Source organism: Pristiophorus japonicus, chromosome 27, assembly GCF_044704955.1.
Source record: "Pristiophorus japonicus isolate sPriJap1 chromosome 27, sPriJap1.hap1, whole genome shotgun sequence".
Taxonomy (NCBI): Eukaryota; Metazoa; Chordata; class Chondrichthyes; family Pristiophoridae; genus Pristiophorus; species Pristiophorus japonicus.
Genome location: NC_092003.1, coordinates 1,564,264 through 1,585,737, shown reverse-complemented (window position 1 = coordinate 1,585,737; position 21,474 = coordinate 1,564,264). Strand labels below are relative to the sequence as shown.

Genomic DNA, 21,474 nt, shown 5'->3' with positions numbered 1-21,474 from the left:
GTGTATAAATGTGAGGTGATCCACTTTGGTGGCAAAAATACGAAGGCAGAATATTATCTGAATGGCAGCAGATTAGGAAAAGGGGAGGTGCAACGAGACCTGAGTGTCACGGTTCATCAGTCATTGAAAGTTGGCATGCAGGTACAGCAGGCGGTGAAGAAGGCAAATGGTATGTTGGCCTTCATAGCGAGAGGATTTGAGTATAGGAGCAGGGAGGTCTTACTGCAGTTGTACAGGGCCTTGGTGAGGCCTCATCTAGAATATTGTGTTCAGTTTTGGTCTCCTAATCTGAGAAAGGACATTCTTGCTATTGAGGGAGTGCAGCGAAGGTTCACCAGACTGATTCCCGGGATGGCAGGACTGACATATGAGGAGAGACTGGATTAACTGGACCTGTATTCACTGGAGTTTAGAAGGATGAGAGGGGATCTCATCGAAACATATAAGATTCTGACGGGACTGGACAGGTTAGATGTGGAAAGAATGTACCCGATGTTGGGGAAGTCCAGAACCAGGGGTCACAGTCTAAGGATAAGTGGTAGGCCATTTAGGACCGAGATGAGGAGAAACTTCTTCACTCAGAGAGTGGTGAACCTGTGGAATTCCCAGAGAGTTGTTGATGCCAGTTCGTTGGATATATTCAAGAGGGAGTTAGATATGGCCTTTGTGGCTAAAGGGATCAAGGGGTATGGAGAGAAAGCAGGAAAGGGGTACTGAGGTGAATGATCAGCCATGATCTTATTGAATGATGGTGCAGGCTCGAAGGGCCGAATGGCCTACTCCTGCACCTATTTTCTATGTTTCTATGACCTGGGGGTACTTGTGCATGAGACACAAATAGTTGGTATGCAGGTACAGCAAATGATCAGGAAGGCCAATGGAATCTTGGCCTTTATTGCAAAGGGGGATGGAGTATAAAAGCAGGGAAGTCTTGCTCCAGTTATACAGGGTATTGGTGAGGCCACACCTGGAGTACTGCGTGCAGTTTTGGTCTCCATATTTACGAAAGGATATACTCGCTTTGGAGGCAGTTCAGAGAAGGTTCACTCGGTTGATTCCAGAGATGAGGGGGTTGACTTATGAGGAAAGGTTGAGGAGGTTGGGCCTCTACTCATTGGAATTCAGAAGAATGAGAGGTGATCTTATCGAAACGTATCAGATTATGAGGGGGGCTTGACAAGGTGGATGCAGAGAGGATGTTTCCACTGATGGGGGAGACTAGAACTAGGGGGCATGGTCTCAGAATAAGGGGCCGCCCATTTAAACTGAGATGAGGAGGAATTTCTTCTCTCAGAGGGTTGTAAATCTGTGGAATTCGCTGCCCCAGAGAGCTGTGGAGGCTGGGACAGTGAATATATTTAAGGTGGAGATAGACAGATTTTTGAGCGATAAGGGAGTGAAGGGTTATGGGGAGCGGGCGGGGAAGTGGAGCTGAGTCCATGATCAGATCAGCCATGATCGTATTAAATGGCGGAGCAGGCTCGAGGGGCCCAATGGCCAACTCCTGCTCCTGTTTCTGATGTTCACAGGCCAGGGCTGTCTCTGATTGGCCGCTTTATCTGATGTTAATCTTGCTCCAACTCACGGCCACCTTTTACAAAAATTATTTCCTTTTTTTAATTACAATTGAATCAGCCTCAGGGCCAATAATCCCCAGACAGCGGGCTGTCAATCAAACAGCACTGACTCCGCCCCCTAGCAACAGCGGACTGTCAATCAAAGTCAGCACTGATCCCGCCCCCTGGCAACAGCAGGCTGTCAATCAAACTCAGCACTGACCCCACCCCCTAGCAACAGCGGACTGTCAATCAAACAGCACTGACCCCGCCCCTGGCAACAGCAAGCTGTCAATCAAACTCAGCACTGACCCCGCCCCTAGCAACAGCAGGCTGTCAATCAAACTCAGCACTGACTCCGCCTCCTGGCAACAGCGGACTGTCAATCAAACTCAGCAGTGACCCCGCCCCCTGGCAACAGCGGACTGTCAATCAAATTCAGCACTGACCCCGCCCCCTGGCAACAGCAGGCTGTCAAACAAACTCAGCACTGACCCCACCCCCTAGCAACAGCGGACTGTCAATCAAACAGCACTGACCCCGCCCCTGGCAACAGCAAGCTGTCAATCAAACTCAGCACTGACCCCGCCCCTAGCAACAGCAGGCTGTCAATCAAACTCAGCACTGACTCCGCCTCCTGGCAACAGCGGACTGTCAATCAAACTCAGCACTGACCCCGCCCCCTGGCAACAGCGGACTGTCAATCAAACTCAGCACTGACCCCGCCCCCTGGCAACAGCGGACTGTCAATCAAACTCAGCACTGACCCCGCCCCCTGGCAACAGCGGGCTGTCAATCAAGCTCCAGCTCAACCGAGGGGCGGGGCCAGCGGCGGGGCAAAGGTCAGAGGCGCGCACACGTCACCGAGCTGGGCCAAGATGGCGGCGCTGGCAGGAGGGCCGTTGAGGTAAAGCGGGGACAATGTTCCGGGGGAGAGGTGGCGGTGTCTGCGGCCCGGCCCGGCCCAATATTGCGCGCTGCCCGGCCTTTGTCCGCCGCCCGTAAAGTGAATGGAGCTTCATGTCCTCCCCCAGCTCGCGGGTTACCAACCCTCCCGGACTGGCCGGGAGACTCCCGCCCGCAGCTCTCACCGCCCGGGACACCAATCCGCGGCGTTAATAACGCTGCTGGCTTTTCAAAAAAACATTTTCTGATCAATTTGTGTCTGCTTAAAATATTGGGCATTGTAGGTGGAGAAAAGCCGGTTTAATTTGGCGGGAGGTCACGATGACACCTCCAGAAATATGTCCAAGCAGAATTGGCAACCCCTGCCCAGTGTGGGCCAGTGGCCTGTGATTGGGCAATGGCCTCCTTTCAACCGGCAGTGGGGTCCCTGCATTCATTTTAGTTGCTGCAGCACAGAGGGTGTTTCCTTTCTTTTACACATTGAACTGCTTTTTGGTCCATTGACTAACTTATATTGGATATATAAGCTTTGGTTAAGTGGCTGCAATCTCGCCTCTCAGTCAGAAAGTTGTGGTTTTGAGTCCGTACTCCAGAGACTCGAGCCCAATAATCCTGGCCGACACTCCTGGGAGCCCCGCACTGTCGGAGGGGCGGTAGTGAGGGAGCGCCGCACTGTCGGAGGGGCAGTACTGAGGGAGCGCCGCACTGTCGGAGGGGCAGTACTGAGGGAGTGCCGGAGAGGCGGTAGTGAGGGAGCGCCGCACTGTCGGAGAGGCAGTACTGAGGGAGTGCCGGAGAGGCGGTAGTGAGGGAACGCCGCACTGTCGGAGGTGGTGTCTCTCGGATGAGATGTTAAACCAAGGCCCCGTCTGCCCTCTCGGGTGGATGTAAAAGATCCCGGGGCCACTATTGGAAGAAGAGCAGGGGAGTTCTCCCCGGTGTCCTGGGGCCAATATTTATCCCTCAACCAACATCACTAAAACAGATGATTTGGTCATTTATCACATTGCTGTGTGAGGCAGCTTGCTGTGCACAAATTGGCTGCTCTGTTTCCTGCATTCTTTTCGGGCAGTCCCTCGTAGTCGAAGATGAGATGTCGGGTAAACTGATGAGTCCAATGCGGGACCTACAGTCTCTGTCACAGGTGGGGCAGACGGTGGTTGGGGGCACGCAGGTGGGTGGGGGGGGCCTGGGTTGTTGTGCGCTCCTTCCGCTGTTTGCATTTGGCTTCCGCGAGCTCCCGACGAAGAGACCCGAGGTGTTCGGCGCCTTCCCGGATACTACTCCTCCACTTTGAGCGGTCTCGGGCCAGGGATCCCCAGGTGTCAGTGGGGATGTTGCACTTTTTCAAGGGAGGCTTTGAGGGTGTCCTTGAAGAGTTTCCTCTGCCCTCCTGGGACTCGCTTGCCGTGTCGAAGTTGCAAGCAGTGCGCTTGTTTTGGGAGTCTCGTGTCCGTCGCGCGGACATTCCTAAATTAAAACACTGACCACACTTCAGAAGTGCAACCATTGGCTGTGAAGGAATGTGGGGTGTCCTTGAGATTGTGAAATATGCTGTAGAAATACAAGTTTTCCTCTACATGATCTAGAACTGCTTGATGCTGATGTGAATATATCCCCGGTGCTAATGTCCCTTGCTTATATTGCGCAAAAAAAATGCTAAGCTGGCCATTCATTTTTTGCAGTGTCTTGGGTCGGAAGGGTCCATATATCTCTGCACCTCCATCACAACTGCACCAGTCCCTGTTCTGAATGAATGCTGCCTAATGCAGTGCAACGTTGAACAAATGAACACACATTAGTTCCAAACAGTTGCTTTCTTCAACTGTTGAAACCCGATCTGACTGTACTTATCTGCTCTGTGTTTCCGCACGCATATTGTGAAATACAATTGCAACAGATGTAAATTATCTAGATTTTCAAAAGGCTTTTGATAAACTACCACATAACAGACAAATTAATAATCGTGCAGAGCCGGGTGACCAGTAGCAGAATGGAGAGTAAGCTGGTTGCAAGTCATAAAACAGAGAGTCGGGGTAAAGGTGGCGATTCACAATGGGCAGTGGGGTCCCACAAGGAGCAGTGCTGGGACCACTGTTCACAATTTATATCAGCGATTTAGACTTTGGAATCAAAAATGCAATTTCTAAATTTGCGGATGACACCAAATTGGATATTGAGGAGGACTGCAACAAATTACAGGACATTCATAAACTCGCAGAATGGGCATATAATTGGCAAATGAATTTCAACACACAAATGTGAGGTGCCCTATATTACATTTTGGTAGGAAGGATAGGGAGGTCACATAACTGGGAGGGTGTGAGCCTGGGTGGGGCAGAGGAACAAAGGGATCTCGGATACAAATACACAAATCACTAAACGTTGCAACACAGGTTAACAAGGCAATGAAAAGCAAACCAAACACTAGGGTTTATTGCTAGATGGTAGGGAAGTTATGCTAAACCTGTATTGACCCTGGGTTAGACCACACTTTGAGCACTGCGTACAGTTCTGGTCTCCATATACCTGGGTTAGACCACACTTGGAGCACTGTGCACAGTTCTGGTCTCCATATACCTGGGTTAGACTACACTTGGAGCACTGCGTACAGTTCTGGTCTCCATATACCTGGGTTAGACCACACTTGGAGCACTGTGCACAGTTCTGGTCTCCATATACCTGGGTTCGATCACACTTGGAGCACTGCGTACAGTTCTGGTCGCCATATTATAAAACGGATATCGAGGCACTGGAGAGAGTGCAGAGAGGATTTACACAGATGATACCAGAAATGCGAGGGTATACATATCAGGAAAGGATGAACAGGATGGGTCACTTTTCTCTTGCAAAGAGAAGGCCGAGGGGTGACCTAATAGAGGTCTTTAAAATGATGATAGGTTTTGATCGAGTGGGTACAGAGAGAGTATTTCCACTTGTGGGGAAGACCAGAACTAGGGGCCATCAGTCACTGATAAACCCAATGGGGAATTCAGGAGAAACTTCTTTACCCAGAGCGCGGTGAGAATGTGGAACTCGCTGCCACAGGGAGGGGTTAAGGTGAATAGTATCGATGTATTTAAGGGGTGGCTAGATGAGCTTATGGGGGGAGACGGGAGGAGGCTCGAGTGGAGCATATACGCAGCATGGACTGGTTGAGCCCAATGGCCTACTCCTGCACCTATTTTCTATGTTTCTATGAATGGCCTGTTTCTGTGCCGTATATCCCGTGTAATTCGATGTAAAAAGTTGTGACTGGGGGCAGCTCGATGTGGGCAGGTTTCTGATGCTGACCCTGGGGTCTAGTGCCTTGGTAAATTAATCATTGACTAATTGAAGAAAAGTTTGGACTGTCCCTTACTGGAAATAATTCCAGTATTGGTTGTCCAACCAGTTTATCAATTCATGGCCGGTGATCTGAGGAAACATCTTAAAATTAATTCTGTTTAAAGATTTGCAAATACATCTCTGGTCACAAAGCTTCTGCTGTCGAGGGGCCCACAGAAAGAATAGACAGATTTACATTTATATAGCGCCTTTCACGACCACCGGATGTTTCAAAGCGCTTCACAGCCAATGAAGTACTATCGGAGTGTGCTCACTGTTGTAATGTGGGAAACGCCAATTTGCGCACAGCAAGCTCCCACACACAGCGATGTGATAATGACCCGGATCATCTGTTTTAGTGATGTTGGTCGAGGGATAAATATTGGCCCCAGGACACCGGGGAGAACTCCCCCTGCTCTTCTTCCAATAGTGGCCCCGGGATCTTTTACATCCACCCGAGAGGGCAGACGGGGCCTCGGTTTAACGTCACATCCGAAAGACGGCCCCTCCGACAGTGCGGCGCTCCCTCAGTACTGCCCCTCCGACAGTGCGGCACTCCCTCAGTACTGCTCCTCCGACAGTGCGGGGCTCCCTCAGTACTGCTCCTCCGACAGTGCGGCGCTCCCTCAGCACCGCCCCTCCGACAGTGCGGCGCTCCATCGTACATGATGAATGTACTCCAAGGGCCGTACGGCCTGCTCCCTGTGTTCTCAATGGTAACTTGACTAAGGTACTGGAGGGTCACTGGTACTTGGAGAACAAGAAGAGAGGAGAGTATTGGCATCTTTTTTTTAAAAAAAAAATTGTTTAAAATTCTGATTAATTTTGCAAAGAGAAAGGCCACTCACTACCTCTTGGCATTCAGCGGCATTTCAATCGCCAGAACCCCTCACCCTCAACATCCTGGTCAAGGCCCCACTATTGACCAGCCACATAAATACTGTGGCAACAAGAGCAGGTCAGAGGCAGGGTGTTCTGTGTCGAGTGTCTCACCTCCTGACTCCCCAAAGCCTTCCCACCATCTACAGGGGTCAAGTCAGGAGTGCGATGGAACACTCCCCACTTGCCTGGATGAGTTGCAGCTCCAACACTCGAAGCTCAACACCATCCAGGACAAAGCAGACACTTGATGGGCACGCTACCCACCACCTTCAACACTCACTCCCTCCACCACCTTCAACACTCACTCCCTCCACCACCGGCGCCCCCTGGCTGCAGTGTGCACCATCTACAAGATGCACTGCGGCAACTCGCCAAGGCTTCTTCGGCAGCACCTCCCAAACCCGCGACCTCTACCCCCTAGAAGGACAAGGGCAGCAGGTCCATGGGAACACCACCACCTCCACGTTCCCCTCCCAGTCACACACCATCCCGACTCGGGAATATATCGGCCGTTCCTTCATCGTCGCTGGGTCACAATCCTGGAACTCCCTCCCTAACAGCACTGTGGGAGCACCTTCACCACACGGACTGCAGCGGTTCAAGAAGGCGGCTTCTCCAGGGGCAATTAGGGATGGGCAATAAATGCCGGCCTTCCCAGCGACACCCACATCCCGAGAATGAATTAAAAATAAAATCTCCTTGTGGGTCTCTGCCAGTGCTAGTGTATAACACTACACCTACTTAGAATGTGTTGGAGTTAATTGCTCTTTGTGATTAATTTATCACCATTAATGACTGCTTCAGCCGATCATTGAACATCCCAGCTCGGGAATCACAAGCTCCCATTGTGCTGCTGGGTGATTTCCCAATCCAGTGGCCTGCTTTTAGCACTGCCACTGTGTTCGGGCTGTTAACGGACGTCACAGTCGCAGTCCAGCTCTGTGGTTGCCAAGGTGTGGAATGGTCGTCCATTCATTGCGGACAGGGCAGGCAAACCCCTTTCTCAGTGTGTACCTGATTACCCTTTCACATGAAAGGATAAAGAAAGACTTGCATTTATATAGCGCCTTTCACCAACACTGGACGTCCCAAACTGCTTTACAGCCAAAGCAAGCGCTCTACTCGGAACTCCTTCACAGCAAACGAGCCCCAGGTGGGCAGAGGAAACGTTACAAGGGACATCCTCAAAGCCTCCCTGATAAAGTGCAACATCCCCACCCACACCTGGGAGTCCCTGGCCAAAGACCAGTCCGCCCTAAGTGGAGGAAGTGCATCCGGGAGGGCGCTGAGCACCTCGAGTCTCGTCGCCGAGAGCGTGCAGAAACCAAGCGCAGGCAGCGGAAGGAGCGTGCGGCAAACCAGTCCCACCCTCCCCTTCCCTCAACCACTGTCTGTCCCACCTGTGACAGGGACTGTGGCTCTCGTATTGGGCTGTTCAGTCACCTAAGGACTCGTGTTTAGAGTGGAAGCAAGTCTTCCTCGATTCCGATATGATGATGATGACCGCCAATAAAGTACTTTTTGAAGTCACTGTTGTAATGTGGGAAACACAGCAGCCAATTTCCGTACACACACAGCGATGTGATAATGACCCGGATCACCTGGGTTTTTTTGTAATGTTGATTGAGGGATAAATATTGGCCCCAGGATATCCGACACGTGGTCAGTCAGCTGCCGAATATACTCACCTGTTGTTTCCCTTCACAGCCTGCGATGGGTGGTTTTAGCCTGGGTGACCCTATACATCACCACAACAAAAGCCGTGGACAGAAGTAACTTCAAAACCTGTGAACAAAGTGCTTTTTGCAAGTAAGTGTTGTGTGACCGTCGGGGGGGATTAGAATATTCCTGTGTGCACGTGTTAATCCAAGCCACCCGTAGCTTACAGTGTTCTTGGTTACGTGGTCTCCAAACGGTCTGTGCAAAGCCTTTTGGCAGCTGCGTAACTGGTACAGGCAGCTTTTATTTTTCATCTTGTAATAATAGGGCTGGTGAATAGAATCTCGAATTGCAGCCTGCTGTCGGGACATCTTTTATGCAGTGTCTCACAGACTCTTGTTCATTCTTTGTTATTCCTCCTCCTGGCAAGCTGTCCCTCCTACCCCGCCTTTCAGACAGACGCTTGCAATTCCGTGACATATTTCTTATGTTCTTATGACCTATTTCCCAGAGCAGAGGGATCAACAACCTGGGGGGGGGGTGGGGTGGGGGGGGGTGGGGTGGGGTGGGGGGGGGGCGTGATTTAAAGCAGTTGGTGGAAGGATTAGAGGAGAGATGAGGAAACATTCCTCCTTCTTCATCGGCGCTCCCTCGAGTCGGGGAACTGCTTCCACACCAAAATATTCCAGATCCCGAACTACATCCTGAAGGGTGGAAGATGCCCATGGGTGGATTTTTTTAACGTGGGGTGATCGTTGGAAATAGCGGACAGTCATTTTCCAACATTCCATTGACTCTGGATCAGTTCCTATGGAGTGGAGGGTAGCCAATGTAACCCCACTTTAAAAAAAAAAGGAGGGAGAGAAAGCAGGGAATTATAGACCAGTCAGCCTGACCTCAGTAGTGGGTAAAATGATGGAATCAATTATTAAGGATGTCATAGCAGCGCATTTGGAAAGAGGTGACATGATAGGTCCAAGTCAGCATGGATTTGTGAAAGGGAAATCATGCTTGACAAATCTTCTGGAATTTTTTTGAGGATGTTTCCAGTAGAGTGGACAAGGGAGAACCAGTTGATGTGGTGTATTTGGACTTTCAGAAGGATTTCAACAAGGTCCCACACAAGAGATTAATGTGCAAAGTTAAAGCACATGGGATTGGGGGTAGTGTGCTGACGTGGATTGAGAACTGGTTGGCAGACAGGAAGCAAAGAGTAGGAGTAAATGGGTACTTTTCAGAATGGCAGGCAGTGACTAGTGGGGTACCGCAAGGTTCTGTGCTGGAGGCCCAGCTGTTTACATTGTACATTAATGATTTAGACGAGGGGATTAAATGTAGTATCTCCAAATTTGCGGATGACATTAAGTTGGGTGGCAGTGTGAGCTGCGAGGAGGATGCTATGAGGCTGCAGAGTGACTTGGATAGGTTAGTTGAGTGGGCAAATGCATGGCAGATGAAGTATAATGTGGATAAATGTGAGGTTATCCACTTTGGTGATAAAAACAGAGAGACAGACTATTATCTGAATGGTGACAGATTAGGAAAAAGGGAGGTGCAACGAGACCTGGGTGTCATGGTACATCAGTCAGTGAAGGTTGGCATGCAGGTACAGCAGGCGGTTAAGAAAGCAAATGGCATGTTGGCCTTCATAGCGAGGGGATTTGAGTACAGGGGCAGGGAGGTGTTGCTACAGTTGTACAGGGCCTTGGTGAGGCCACACCTGGAGTATTGTGTACAGTTTTGGTCTCTTAACCTGAGGAAGGACATTCTTGCTATTGAGGGAGTGCAGCGAAGGTTCACCAGACTGATTCCCGGGATGGCGGGACTGACCTATCAAGAAAGACTGGATCAACTGGGCTTGTATTCACTGGAGTTCAGAAGAAAGAGAGGGGATCTCATAGAAACGTTTAAAATTCTGACGGGTTTAGACAGGTTAGATGCAGGAAGAATGTTCCCAATGTTGGGGAAGTCCAGAACCAGGGATCACAGTCTGAGGATAAGGGGTAAGCCATTTAGAACCGAGATGAGGAGAAACTTCTTCACCCAGAGAGTGGTGAACCTGTGGAATTCTCTAGCACAGAAAGTTGTTGAGACCAATTCACTAAATATATTCAAAAGGGAGTTAGATGAAGTCCTTACTACTCGGGGGATCAAGGGGTATGGCAAGAAAGCAGGAATGGGGTACTGAAGTTGCATGTTCAGCCATGAACTCATTGAATGGAGGTGCAGGCTCGAAGGGCCGAATGGCCTACTCCTGCACCTATCTGTGTTTCTGTGTTGCACATCAGCCACCACACGGGCTTGACAGAGTGAGGTCTTGGTCCAGGGGCAAGGATTAACCAGGACGACTGGAGACCAGCTCTGCTGCACGGACATAGTGCGTACACATATCGCAGTGTGGGCTGGCTCGTGCTGGCCCTGGCCCCGAACTCCCGCCTCTCCTGGGCCCCGATCACGTCCCTCTACAATCTCTCGCCGCTCCCTTGCCCGACCTCACCACTCCTGCTGTACCTGCCCGCGCTCCGATCACCGAGCTGGATCTTGGTGACGTCCCTTTTCACTGCTCTCCTGCTCCAGCACGTGCTGCTCCCTCCGCTCCCCGGCCTGCTCCCATGGTGCTCGCAGGCCGGGGGCCGCACAGCCTGCTGGGCCAGGCCTCCACACTGCCAGAGGGCGCTGGGGGTCTGGAACTCGCGGCCTGAAAGGGCGGTAGAGGCAGAAACCCTCACCACATTTAAACAGGACTTGGATGTGCACCTGAAGTGCCGTAACCTACAGGGCGACGGACCCAGAGCGGGAAAGTGGGATTAGGCCGGGGTAGCTCTTGGTTGGCCGACGCGGACACGATGGGCCGAATGGCCTCCTTCCGTGCCGTGAATGTCTCTGATTTGTTTCTATGGTTCGATGTTCCGGTGCGCCCGTGACTGCGATGCTCTCGGATGCAGCGGAGCGGTTGTGGGTCACTGCTGACTTTGAGCGCTTGGAGCGGCCGTGGGAATCTGGGTGACCATCTTCTCCGCAGCGTGGTCTGGTAGTGGTGGCGAGCGTTGGCACAGTATGCCAGCCATTACACCGCCTTTCGTTCACTCACACCCAGTCCCGCTCACCCATCACCCCCTGTGCCCCGTGTCCAAACTCACACCCAGTCCCGCTCACCCATCACCCCCTGTGCTCACTGCCCCGTATCCTAACTCACACCCAGTCCCGCTCACCCATCACCCCCTGTGCTCACTGCCCCGTGTCCTAACTCACACCCAGTCCCACTCACCCATCACCCCCTGTGCTCACTGCCCCGTGTCCTAACTCGCACCGAGTCCCACTCACCCATCACCCCCTGTGCTCACTGCCCCGTGTCCTAACTCACACCCAGTCCCACTCACCCATCACCCCCTGTGCTCACTGCCCCGTGTCCTAACTCGCACCCAGTCCCACTCACCCATCACCCCCTGTGCTCACTGACCCCGTGTCCTAACTCGCACCGAGTCCCACTCACCCATCACCCCCTGTGCTCACTGCCCCGTGTCCTAACTCACACCCAGTCCCACTCACCCATCACTCGCTGTGCTCACTGCCCCGTGTCCTAACTCGCACCGAGTCCCACTCACCCATCACCCCCTGTGCTCACTGCCCCGTGTCCTAACTCGCACCCAGTCCCGCTCACCCATCACCCCCTGTGCTCAGTGACCCCGTGTCCTAACTCGCACCCAGTCCCACTCACCCATCACCCCCTGTGCTCACTGCCCCGTGTCCTAACTCGCACCCAGTCCCGCTCACCCATCACCCCCTGTGCTCACTGACCCCGTGTCCTAACTCACACCCAGTCCCACTCACCCATCACCCCCTGTGCTCGCTGCCCCGTGTCCTAACTCGCACCCAGTCCCACTCACCCATCACCCCCTGTGATCACTGCCCCGTGTCCTAACTCACACCCAGTCCCGCTCACCCATCACCCCCTGTGCTCACTGACCCCGTGTCCTAACTCGCACCGAGTCCCACTCACCCATCACCCCCTGTGCTCACTGTCCCTGTCTCCTAACTCACACCCAGTCCCACTCACCCATCACCCCCTGTGCTCACTGCCCCGTGTCCTAACTCACACCGAGTCCCGCTCACCCATCACCCCCTGTGCCCCGTGTCCTAACTCACACCCAGTCCCACTCACCCATCACCCCCTGTGCTCACTGTCCCTGTCTCCTAACTCACACCCAGTCCCACTCACCCATCACCCCCTGTGCTCACTGCCCCGTGTCCTAACTCACACCCAGTCCCACTCACCCATCACCCCCTGTGCTCACTGACCCCGTGTCCTAACTCGCACCCAGTCCCACTCACCCATCACCCCCTGTGCCCCGTGTCCTAACTCACACCCAGTCCCACTCACCCATCACCCCCTGTGCTCACTGACCCCGTGTCCTAACTCACACCCAGTCCCACTCACCCATCACCCCCTGTGCTCACTGCCCCGTGTCCTAACTCACACCCAGTCCCACTCGCCCATCACCCCCTGTGCTCACTGCCCCGTGTCCTAACTCACACCCAGTCCCGCTCACCCATCACCCACTGTGCTCACAGCCCCGTGTCCTAACTCGCACCCAGTCCCGTTCACCCATCACCCCCTGTGCTCGCTGCCCTGAGTCCTAACTCGCACCGAGTCCCACTCACCCATCACCCCCTGTGCTCACTGCCCCGTGTCCTAACTCACACCGAGTCCCGCTCACCCATCACCCCCTGTGCCCCGTGTCCTAACTCACACCCAGTCCCACTCACCCATCACCCCCTGTGCTCACTGTCCCTGTCTCCTAACTCACACCCAGTCCCACTCACCCATCACCCCCTGTGCTCACTGCCCCGTGTCCTAACTCACACCCAGTCCCACTCACCCATCACCCCCTGTGCTCACTGACCCCGTGTCCTAACTCGCACCTAGTCACACTCACCCATCACCCCCTGTGCCCCGTGTCCTAACTCACACCCAGTCCCACTCACCCATCACCCCCTGTGCTCACTGACCCCGTGTCCTAACTCACACCCAGTCCCACTCACCCATCACCCCCTGTGCTCACTGCCCCGTGTCCTAACTCGCACCCAGTCCCGCTCACCCATCACCCCCTGTGCTCACTGCCCCGTGTCCTAACTCACACCCAGTCCCACTCACCCATCACCCCCTGTGCTCACTGCCCCGTGTCCTAACTCACACCCAGTCCCGCTCACCCATCACCCACTGTGCTCACAGCCCCGTGTCCTAACTCGCACCCAGTCCCGTTCACCCATCACCCCCTGTGCTCGCTGCCCTGAGTCCTAACTCGCACCGAGTCCCACTCACCCATCACCCCCTGTGCTCACTGCCCCGTGTCCTAACTCGCACCCAGTCCAGCTCACCCATCACCCCCTGTGCTCACTGCCCCGTGTCCTAACTCGCACCCAGTCCCGTTCACCCATCACCCCCTGTGCTCACTGCCCCGTGTCCTAACTCGCACCCAGTCCCGCTCACCCATCACCCCCTGTGTTCGCTGCCCCGTGTCCTAACTCACACCCAGTCCCACTCACCCATCACCCCCTGTGCTCGCTGCCCCGTGTCCTAACTCGCACGCAGTCCCGCTCACCCATCACCCCCTGTGCTCGCTGCCCCGTGTCCTAACTCACACCGAGTTTCACTGCCCCGTGTCCTAACTCGCACTCAGTCCCGCTCACCCATCACCCCCTGTGCTCGCTGACCCCGTGTCCTAACTCACACCGAGTCCCACTCACCCATCACCCCCTGTGCTCACTGCCCCGTGTCCTAACTCGCACCGAGTCCCGTTCACCCATCACCCCCTGTGCTCACTGCCCCATGTCCTAACTCACACCCAGTCCCGCTCACCCATCACCCCCTGTGCCCCGTGTCCTAACTCGCACCGAGTCCCGCTCACCCATCACCCCCTGTGCTCACTGACCCGTGTCCTAACTCGCACCGAGTCCCGTTCACCCATCACCCCTGTGCTCGCTGACCCCGTGTCCTAACTCGCACCGAGTCCCGCTCACCCATCACCCCCTGTGCTCACTGCCCCGTGTCCTAACTCGCACCCAGTCCCGCTCACCCATCACCCCCTGTGCTCACTGCCCCGTGTCCTAACTCGCACCCAGTCCCGCTCACCCATCACCCCCTGTGCTCACTGACCTACATTAGCTCCCAGTCCGGCAAAGCCTCGATTTTACAATTCTCCATCCTTGTGTTCAAATCCCTCCTTGCTTCCCCCCCTCCCGCCCCCATCTCTGTAACCTCCTCCAGCCCCTACACCCCTCCCTATCTCTGTAACCTCCTGCAGCCCCTACACCCCTCCCTATCTCTGTAACCCCCTCCAAGCCCTACACCCCTCCCTATCTCTGTAACCTCCTCCAGCCCCTACACACCTCCCTATCTCTGTAACCCCCCTCCAGCCCCTGCACACCTCCCTATCTCTGTAATCCCCTCCAAGCCCTACACCCCTCCCTATCTCTGTAACCCCCTCCAAGCCCTACATCCCTCCCTATCTCTGTAACCTCCTCCAGCCCCTACACCCCTCCCTATCTCTGTAACCTCCTCCAGCCCCTACACACCTCCCTATCTCTGTAAGAGGAGAGGAGGGTAGGGGGGGAGGGGAGGAGGGTGGTGGGTGGGGGGTAGGGGAGGAGGGTTAGGGGGGAGAGGAGGGTGGTGGGGTGGGGGGGGAGGAGGGTTGGGGGGGAGGGTAGGGTGGTGGGAGGGGGGAGGGGAGGAGGGTTGGTGGGGGGGAGGGTGTTGGCGGGGTGGGGGAAACGAGGGGATGTGGGTGTTGGGGGGGGGGGGAGGGGAGGAGGGTTGGTGGGGGGGAGGGGAGGAGGGTTGGTGGGGGTGGGGGGGGGGAGGGTGTTGGCGGGGTGGGGGAAACGAGGGGATGTGGGTGTTGGGAGGAGAGGTGGGTTGGTGGGGGGAGGGGGAGGGGAGGAGGGTTGGTGGGGGGAGGGGGAGGGGTGGGGGGGGGAGGAGGGGAGGAGAGGAGGGTTGGTGGGGGGAGGGGGAGGGGAGGAGGGTTGGTGGGAGGAGGGTTGGTGGGGGTGGGGGGGGAGGAGGGGAGGAGAGGAGGGTTGGTGGGGGGAGGGGGAGGGGAGGAGGGTTGGTGGGGGTGGGGGTGGGAGGAGGGGAGGAGAGGAGGGTTGGTGGGGGGGAAGCGGGGACAGGGAGTGAGTGTAGGTCGGGGGGAGGGGGAATGTGTGTTGGCGAGGTGAGGGAGGAGGGTTGGGGCGGGGGGGATGTTGCAGCGGACGGAAGGAGGGGGGAGTTTTGTGTAAAAACGAGTTGGACTGAGATGCAAACGGTATTTGATGATGTCGCTTCCCCTGTTCTTCCCCAGGCGACAGAGGAATGTTAAAGCCGAGAATTCCCCGTACCGGGCGCTGCTCAACTCCTTGGAGGTGACTGAGAAAAGCATCAAGCTGCAGCTTATTAATGAGGTTAACAAGGTAGGCGAGCGACAAACACGTGAGACGCTGCCTTTAGTGGGTCATGGAGCTTTGAAGGGGAGGTTTGAGTGGAATATGCTGAATTACCTCAAATAGTTTTATGAATAACTGTGTAAGAGCCCAATAATGAAACGTGAAGAGGTTCTGACGGAGTAAATCAGGAGGGACTGTTCCCGGGGGCAGGAGGGCCGGTAACCAGAGGGACACGGATTGACGATAATCGGCGATGGAACCAGAGGGGGAGAATGTTTTTACGCAGCGAGTTGTTGTGATCGGGAACGCGCTGCCTGAAAGGGCGGTGGGAGCAGATTCAATCGTGACTTTCAAACCGGGAATTGGATCAATACTGGGACAGGAGAAATGTTCCGGGGCTGTGGGGAAAGAGCAGGGCGGGGTGGGACTGATTGGATCGCTCTGTCACAGAACCGGCACAGCACGGGCTCGAGGGGCCCAATGGGATCCTCCTGTGCGGTAAGATTCTATGATTTGGAAGCATTTGAAAATAAAGCTGAATGTTGGAGATGGAGTCCCTTTATGTTTATATATAGCCGGCTCACGCACGCTTGACCCATCCTTCAGCAGAGTGAACCGAGACCTGGAGCCAGTTCCAAAACCTTCTGTCAAAACTTCCTGTTCCGCTCCTCACCGGTGATGATTTTCCAGTATGATTTACTTGTGCCTTCCATCTTGAGCATACTGTGCCGATATTCTCTGGAGTTTAGAAGAATGAGAGGGGATCCCATTGAAACACACACAATACTTACAGGGCTTGACAGGGTAGATGCAGGGAGGGTGTTTCCCCCCGGGGCTGGGGAGTCTAGAACCAGGGGTCACAGTCTCAGGATAAGGGGGCGGCCATTTAGGACGGAGATGAGGAGGAATTTCTTCACTCAGAGGGGGGTGAATCTTTGGAATTCTCTGCCCCAGAGGGCCGTGGGAGGCTCAGTCTTCGAGGCCGAGGTCGAGAGATTTTGGAATATTAGGGGAATCGAGGGATCGGGCGGGAAAGTGGAGTTGAGGTCGAAGATCAGCCGTGATCTCATTGAATGGTGGAGCAGGCTCGAATGTTCTTATCTCCTGTGATCACCACCTTCACCAGAAATCCACCCACTGCCGCCTTGAAACGGTGGTGAGAGCTGGGACGGGAAGGATGGGCTGACCGCTGGATCGAGGGGAGACAGAATGATCGATAACGGATCTGGGTCCTACTTGTATCTGAACTGACGGCATGTTTAACCCTCCACCCCGATGGTGCTTAAGGAACCGAATCTCACCAATGCATCTCGTCCTCCGCAAAGCAAGGAGGAACACTAGTGCGGGGTGTGGGGGGGGTGCAGATTACTTCGAAACATGTCTGACTTTCTTTTCTATTGACCGGTCCGTGCAGGAGTTGTGTGCACATGTCAGTGTGTGTGTGTCTCCATCTTTGCAGGTTCCTCTATTACTTGAAGTATACGGTTTACAAGGGAACATGACCAGGATTAAAATTAATGAGTTGAATCCAGTGAAGCCAAGATATGAAGTGCAGGATGTATTAATACACGACCCACCTACTGTGCCGTAAGTTGCAAATTGAGTTACTTTAAGTGTTTTGGTTTCCCTCGCGCATCTTAGCATTATTGTCGCCCCTTGTAGTGAAATAATGCCGCCAATAATTGAAATGTCTGATTGGATTTATTAATGCAATTTAAACATATGACTGTGGCACTCTGAGCATCATTGGTCTGGGGAATGAAAGCAGGGTTGGTATTCAGCACTCCCAGGGCACGGCATAGATACAGAGTAAATCTCCCTCCACACTGCCCCATCAAACACTCCCAGGGCAGGTACAGGAGGTTAGATACAGAGTAAAGCTGCCTCTAAACTGTCCCATCAAACACTCCCAAGGCAGGTACAGGGGGTTAGATACAGAGTAAAGCTCCCTCTACACTGTCCCATCAAACACTCCCAGGGCAGGTACAGCACGGGGTTAGATACAGAGTAAAGCTCCCTCTACACTGTCCCATCAAACACTCCCAGGGCAGGTACAGGGGGTTAGATACAGAGTAAAGCTCCCTCTACACTGTCCCATCAAACACTCCCAGGGCAGGTACAGGGGGTTAGATACAGAGTAAAGCTCCCTCTACACTGTCCCATCAAACACTCCCAGGGCAGGTACAGGGGGTTAGATACAGAGTAAAGCTCCCTCTACACTATCCTATCAAACACTCCCAGGACAGGTACAGGGGGTTAGATACAGAGTAAAGCTCCCTCTGCACTGTCCCATCAAACACTCCCAGGGCAGGTACAGGGGGTTAGATACAGAGTAAAGCTCCCTCTACATTGTCCAATCAAACACTCCCAGGGCAGGTACAGGGGGTTAGATACAGAGTAAAGCTCCCTCTACACTGTCCCATCAAACACTCCCAGGGCAGGTACAGGGGGTTAGATGCAGAGTACGGTGTAAATGTCGCCCCGTTCGGTGAGTTGCTGATCCCTGCGTATCCGGCTTGCAGCCTTGCGGTGGTCGGGAAGGACGAGGGCAGTGTGGAGCTGGGCTTCGGCCTGTACAAGATGATTGTCACCGCCAAGCCCTTCCGGATGGACATCACCACGGGCAACGAACTGTTGCTGAGCCTCAACTCCCGCGGGCTGATGGTGTTCGAGCACTTGCGCAAGAGGAAGGACTCGTGAGTACCCGACTGTCTCAGTTAGAGCAAGCCTGGGTGGGAAAAATTCACCGACTGATCGTTTCTTCCCCACACGGACCGGGGAACGTTGAATGAAGGGGATTTATTTGCTCTGTCTACGCGGATATTGTTGGGCCCAATAAAACCCCACTCCACCGTGGTTCTGGACACAGGTGGGACTGCAGGTCCTCATCAGTGACTGTTCAGTTACAACTGGGAATCTCTCCTGAAATAGGAGCAGGAGTCAGCCATTCGGCCCCTCGAGCCTGCTCCGCCATTCAATACGATCGCGGCTGATCCGATCATGGGCTCAGCTCCGCTTCCCCACCCACTCCCCATGACCCTTCACTCCCTTATCGTTCAAAAATCTGTCGATCTCCACCTTAAATATATTCAATGTCCCAGCCTCCACAGCTCTCTGGGGCAGAGAATTCCACAGATTCACGACTGTCAGAGAAGAAATTCCTCCTCATCTTGGTTTTAAATGGGCGATCTTTTGTTCTGAAACTATGCCCCCTAGTTCTAGTTTCCCCCACGAGGGGAAACATCCTCTCTGCATCTACCCTGTCAAGCCCCCTCAGAATCTTATACGTTTCAATAAGATCGCCTCTCATTCTTTTAAACTCCAATGAGTACAGGCCCAACCTACTCAACCTTTCCTCATAAGACAACCCCCTCATCTCCGGAATCAACCTTCTCTGAACAGTCTCCATTGCAAGTATGTCCTTCCTTAAATACGGAGACCAAAACTGTACGCAGTACTCCAGGGATGACCTCACCAATACCCTGTACAGTTGTAGCAAGACTTCCCTACTTTTATACTCCATCCCCTTTGCAATAAAGGACAACATCCCATTTGCCTTCCTGATCACTTGCTGTACCTGCACACTAACTTTTTGTTTAGAAACATAGAAAAATAGGTGCAGGAGTAGGCCATTCAGCCCTTCTAGCCTGCACTGCCATTCAATGAGTTCATGGCTGAACATGCAACTTCAGTACCCCCTTCCTGCTTTCTCACCATACCCCTTGATCCCCTGAGTAGTAAGGACTTCATCTAACTCCTTTTTGAATATATTTAGTGAATTGGCCTCAACTACTTTCTGTGGTAGAGAATTCCACAGGTTCACCACTCTCTGGGTGAAGAAGTTTCTCCTTATCTCGGTCATGCACAAGGACCCCCAGGTCCCTCTGTACCGTAGCATTTTGTAATCACTCCCCATTTAAATAATAATTTGCTTATTTAATACTTGCCTGTGGCAGCCGGAACCATTTTACTAATTCACCAGGCAGTGCTATACATGGCTGTTCCAACTCGGAAACGGCCCATTCCGTCCAGCCAGTCCGTATCAGTGTTTACCCACAGTGAACAAACCTTCCTAATCGCATTGACCTGCCCTGCAATGGTGTTCGTTCATCTTCCCGTCCAATCTAATCTTGGATGTTGATACAGCCTCTGCCTGCACCACTGAACCTGGAAGTGAAATTCTGCAGCCTTGCGACTCTCTGTGTGTAAGAACATAAGAAATAGGAGCAGGAGTCGGCCATACGGCCCCTCGAGCCTGCTCCGCCATTCAATAAGATCATGGCTGATCCGATCATGGACTCAGCTCCACTTCCCTGCCTGCCCCCCATAACCCTTCACTCCCTTCTCGCTCAAAATGTCTATCTCTGTCTTAAATATATTCAATGACCCAGCCTCCACAGCTCTCTGGGGCAGCGAATTCCACAGATTTACAACCCTCTGAGAGAAGAAATTCCTCCTCATCTCAGTTTTAAAAGGGCGGCCCCTTATTCTAAGACCATGCCCCCTAGTTCTAGTCTCCCCCATCAGTGGAAACATCCTCTCTGCATCCACCTTGTCAAGCCCCCTCATAACCTGATACGTTTCGATAAGATCACCTCTCATTCTTCTGAATTCCAATGAAATATAGAAAATAGGTGCAGGAGTAGGCCATTCGGCCCTTCGAACCTGCACCACCATTCAATGGGATCATGGCTGATCATGCAACCTCAGTAGCCCATTCCTGCTTTCTCTCCATATTCCCTGATCCCTTTAGCCGTAAGGGAGTAGAGGCCCGACCTCCTTAACCTTTCTTCATAAGGCAACCCCCTCATCTCCGGAATGCGAGTGTAAAAATGTTTCACTGGCTTTCTGCTTCACCTCACTGTTTTAAATCTCCGGCATTTTAATCTCGTGTCCACGTCCCCTTCCTTCTGGGACTCCTGAACGACTGGACCAAGTCTGCTATCCCCCCAGCCACATCCCGTCATCACTTTAACATTTTTTGATCAAATCGCTCCGCCATTTGCATTGTTCCATTGAAAATAGTCCCTATTTCTCAAGTCTTTTTGAACTTGTATTTCTTCCTATCTGGCCCTGGGGAATCTGTACCCTGCCCTCCCAAATGTTCTTCCTGTAGTGTGGACTCTAATACTGCACTCCGCACTGTACCCGAGGTCTTTATTAAGGTTTTGCATCAGCTCGTTGTTACCGCTTGACTTTTATGTTGCCGATAAATCCAGAATTTTTTGATTGGATGGCCTGATCTCCCCAAGCTGCTGCCTTTAATGTCCTGTGTACCCCTCCCAAATTCCCCCTGCTCTTCCCCAGCACACACCCAGCCCGCTCCCCTCCTCACCCTGAACTCCACCTGCCGCGATTTACCCCGTTTCCTCCTCGTATCTTTGCAACTTCCTTTGGTCTTCTGAAGCGTTAACCGTGCTTCCTATTTTGTGACTCTGCAAATTTCTCCCCCCCTCTCAAGCCTTCCGCGAATTATTGAGTTTACACGTTAACCCAGAGCTGAACCCAGTGCAAGACCATGACCCCATTCAGTCGCTCTGAAAACTGCCCTCAACTCACACTTCTCTCTCTCCCCCCTTCCCCTTCCCTCTCTCCCCCCGGTACCCCCCCCATTCCCCCCTTCCCTCTCTCTCCCCGTTCCCCCTTCCCTCTCTCCCCCCGTTCCCCCTTCCCTCTCTCCCCCCATTCCCCCTTCCCTCTCTCCCCCCGTTCC

General features: G+C 53.5%; 1 protein-coding gene across 1 annotated transcript in view; it reads left to right on the top strand.

Annotated features, from left to right (window-relative positions):
• The first annotated feature begins 2,404 nt into the window (after positions 1 to 2,404).
• Positions 2,405 to 21,474, top strand: part of LOC139239318 (neutral alpha-glucosidase AB-like) — a 60,549-nt gene continuing 41,479 nt past the window's right edge. The window contains exons 1-6 of the mRNA XM_070867989.1: positions 2,405 to 2,463; positions 8,379 to 8,480; positions 15,680 to 15,788; positions 17,221 to 17,348; positions 18,284 to 18,457; positions 19,718 to 19,800. Of these exons, the coding sequence (XP_070724090.1) occupies positions 2,435 to 2,463; positions 8,379 to 8,480; positions 15,680 to 15,788; positions 17,221 to 17,348; positions 18,284 to 18,457; positions 19,718 to 19,800 (625 nt within the window). The 5' untranslated portion in view covers positions 2,405 to 2,434. The remainder of the gene's footprint in view (positions 2,464 to 8,378; positions 8,481 to 15,679; positions 15,789 to 17,220; positions 17,349 to 18,283; positions 18,458 to 19,717; positions 19,801 to 21,474) is intronic.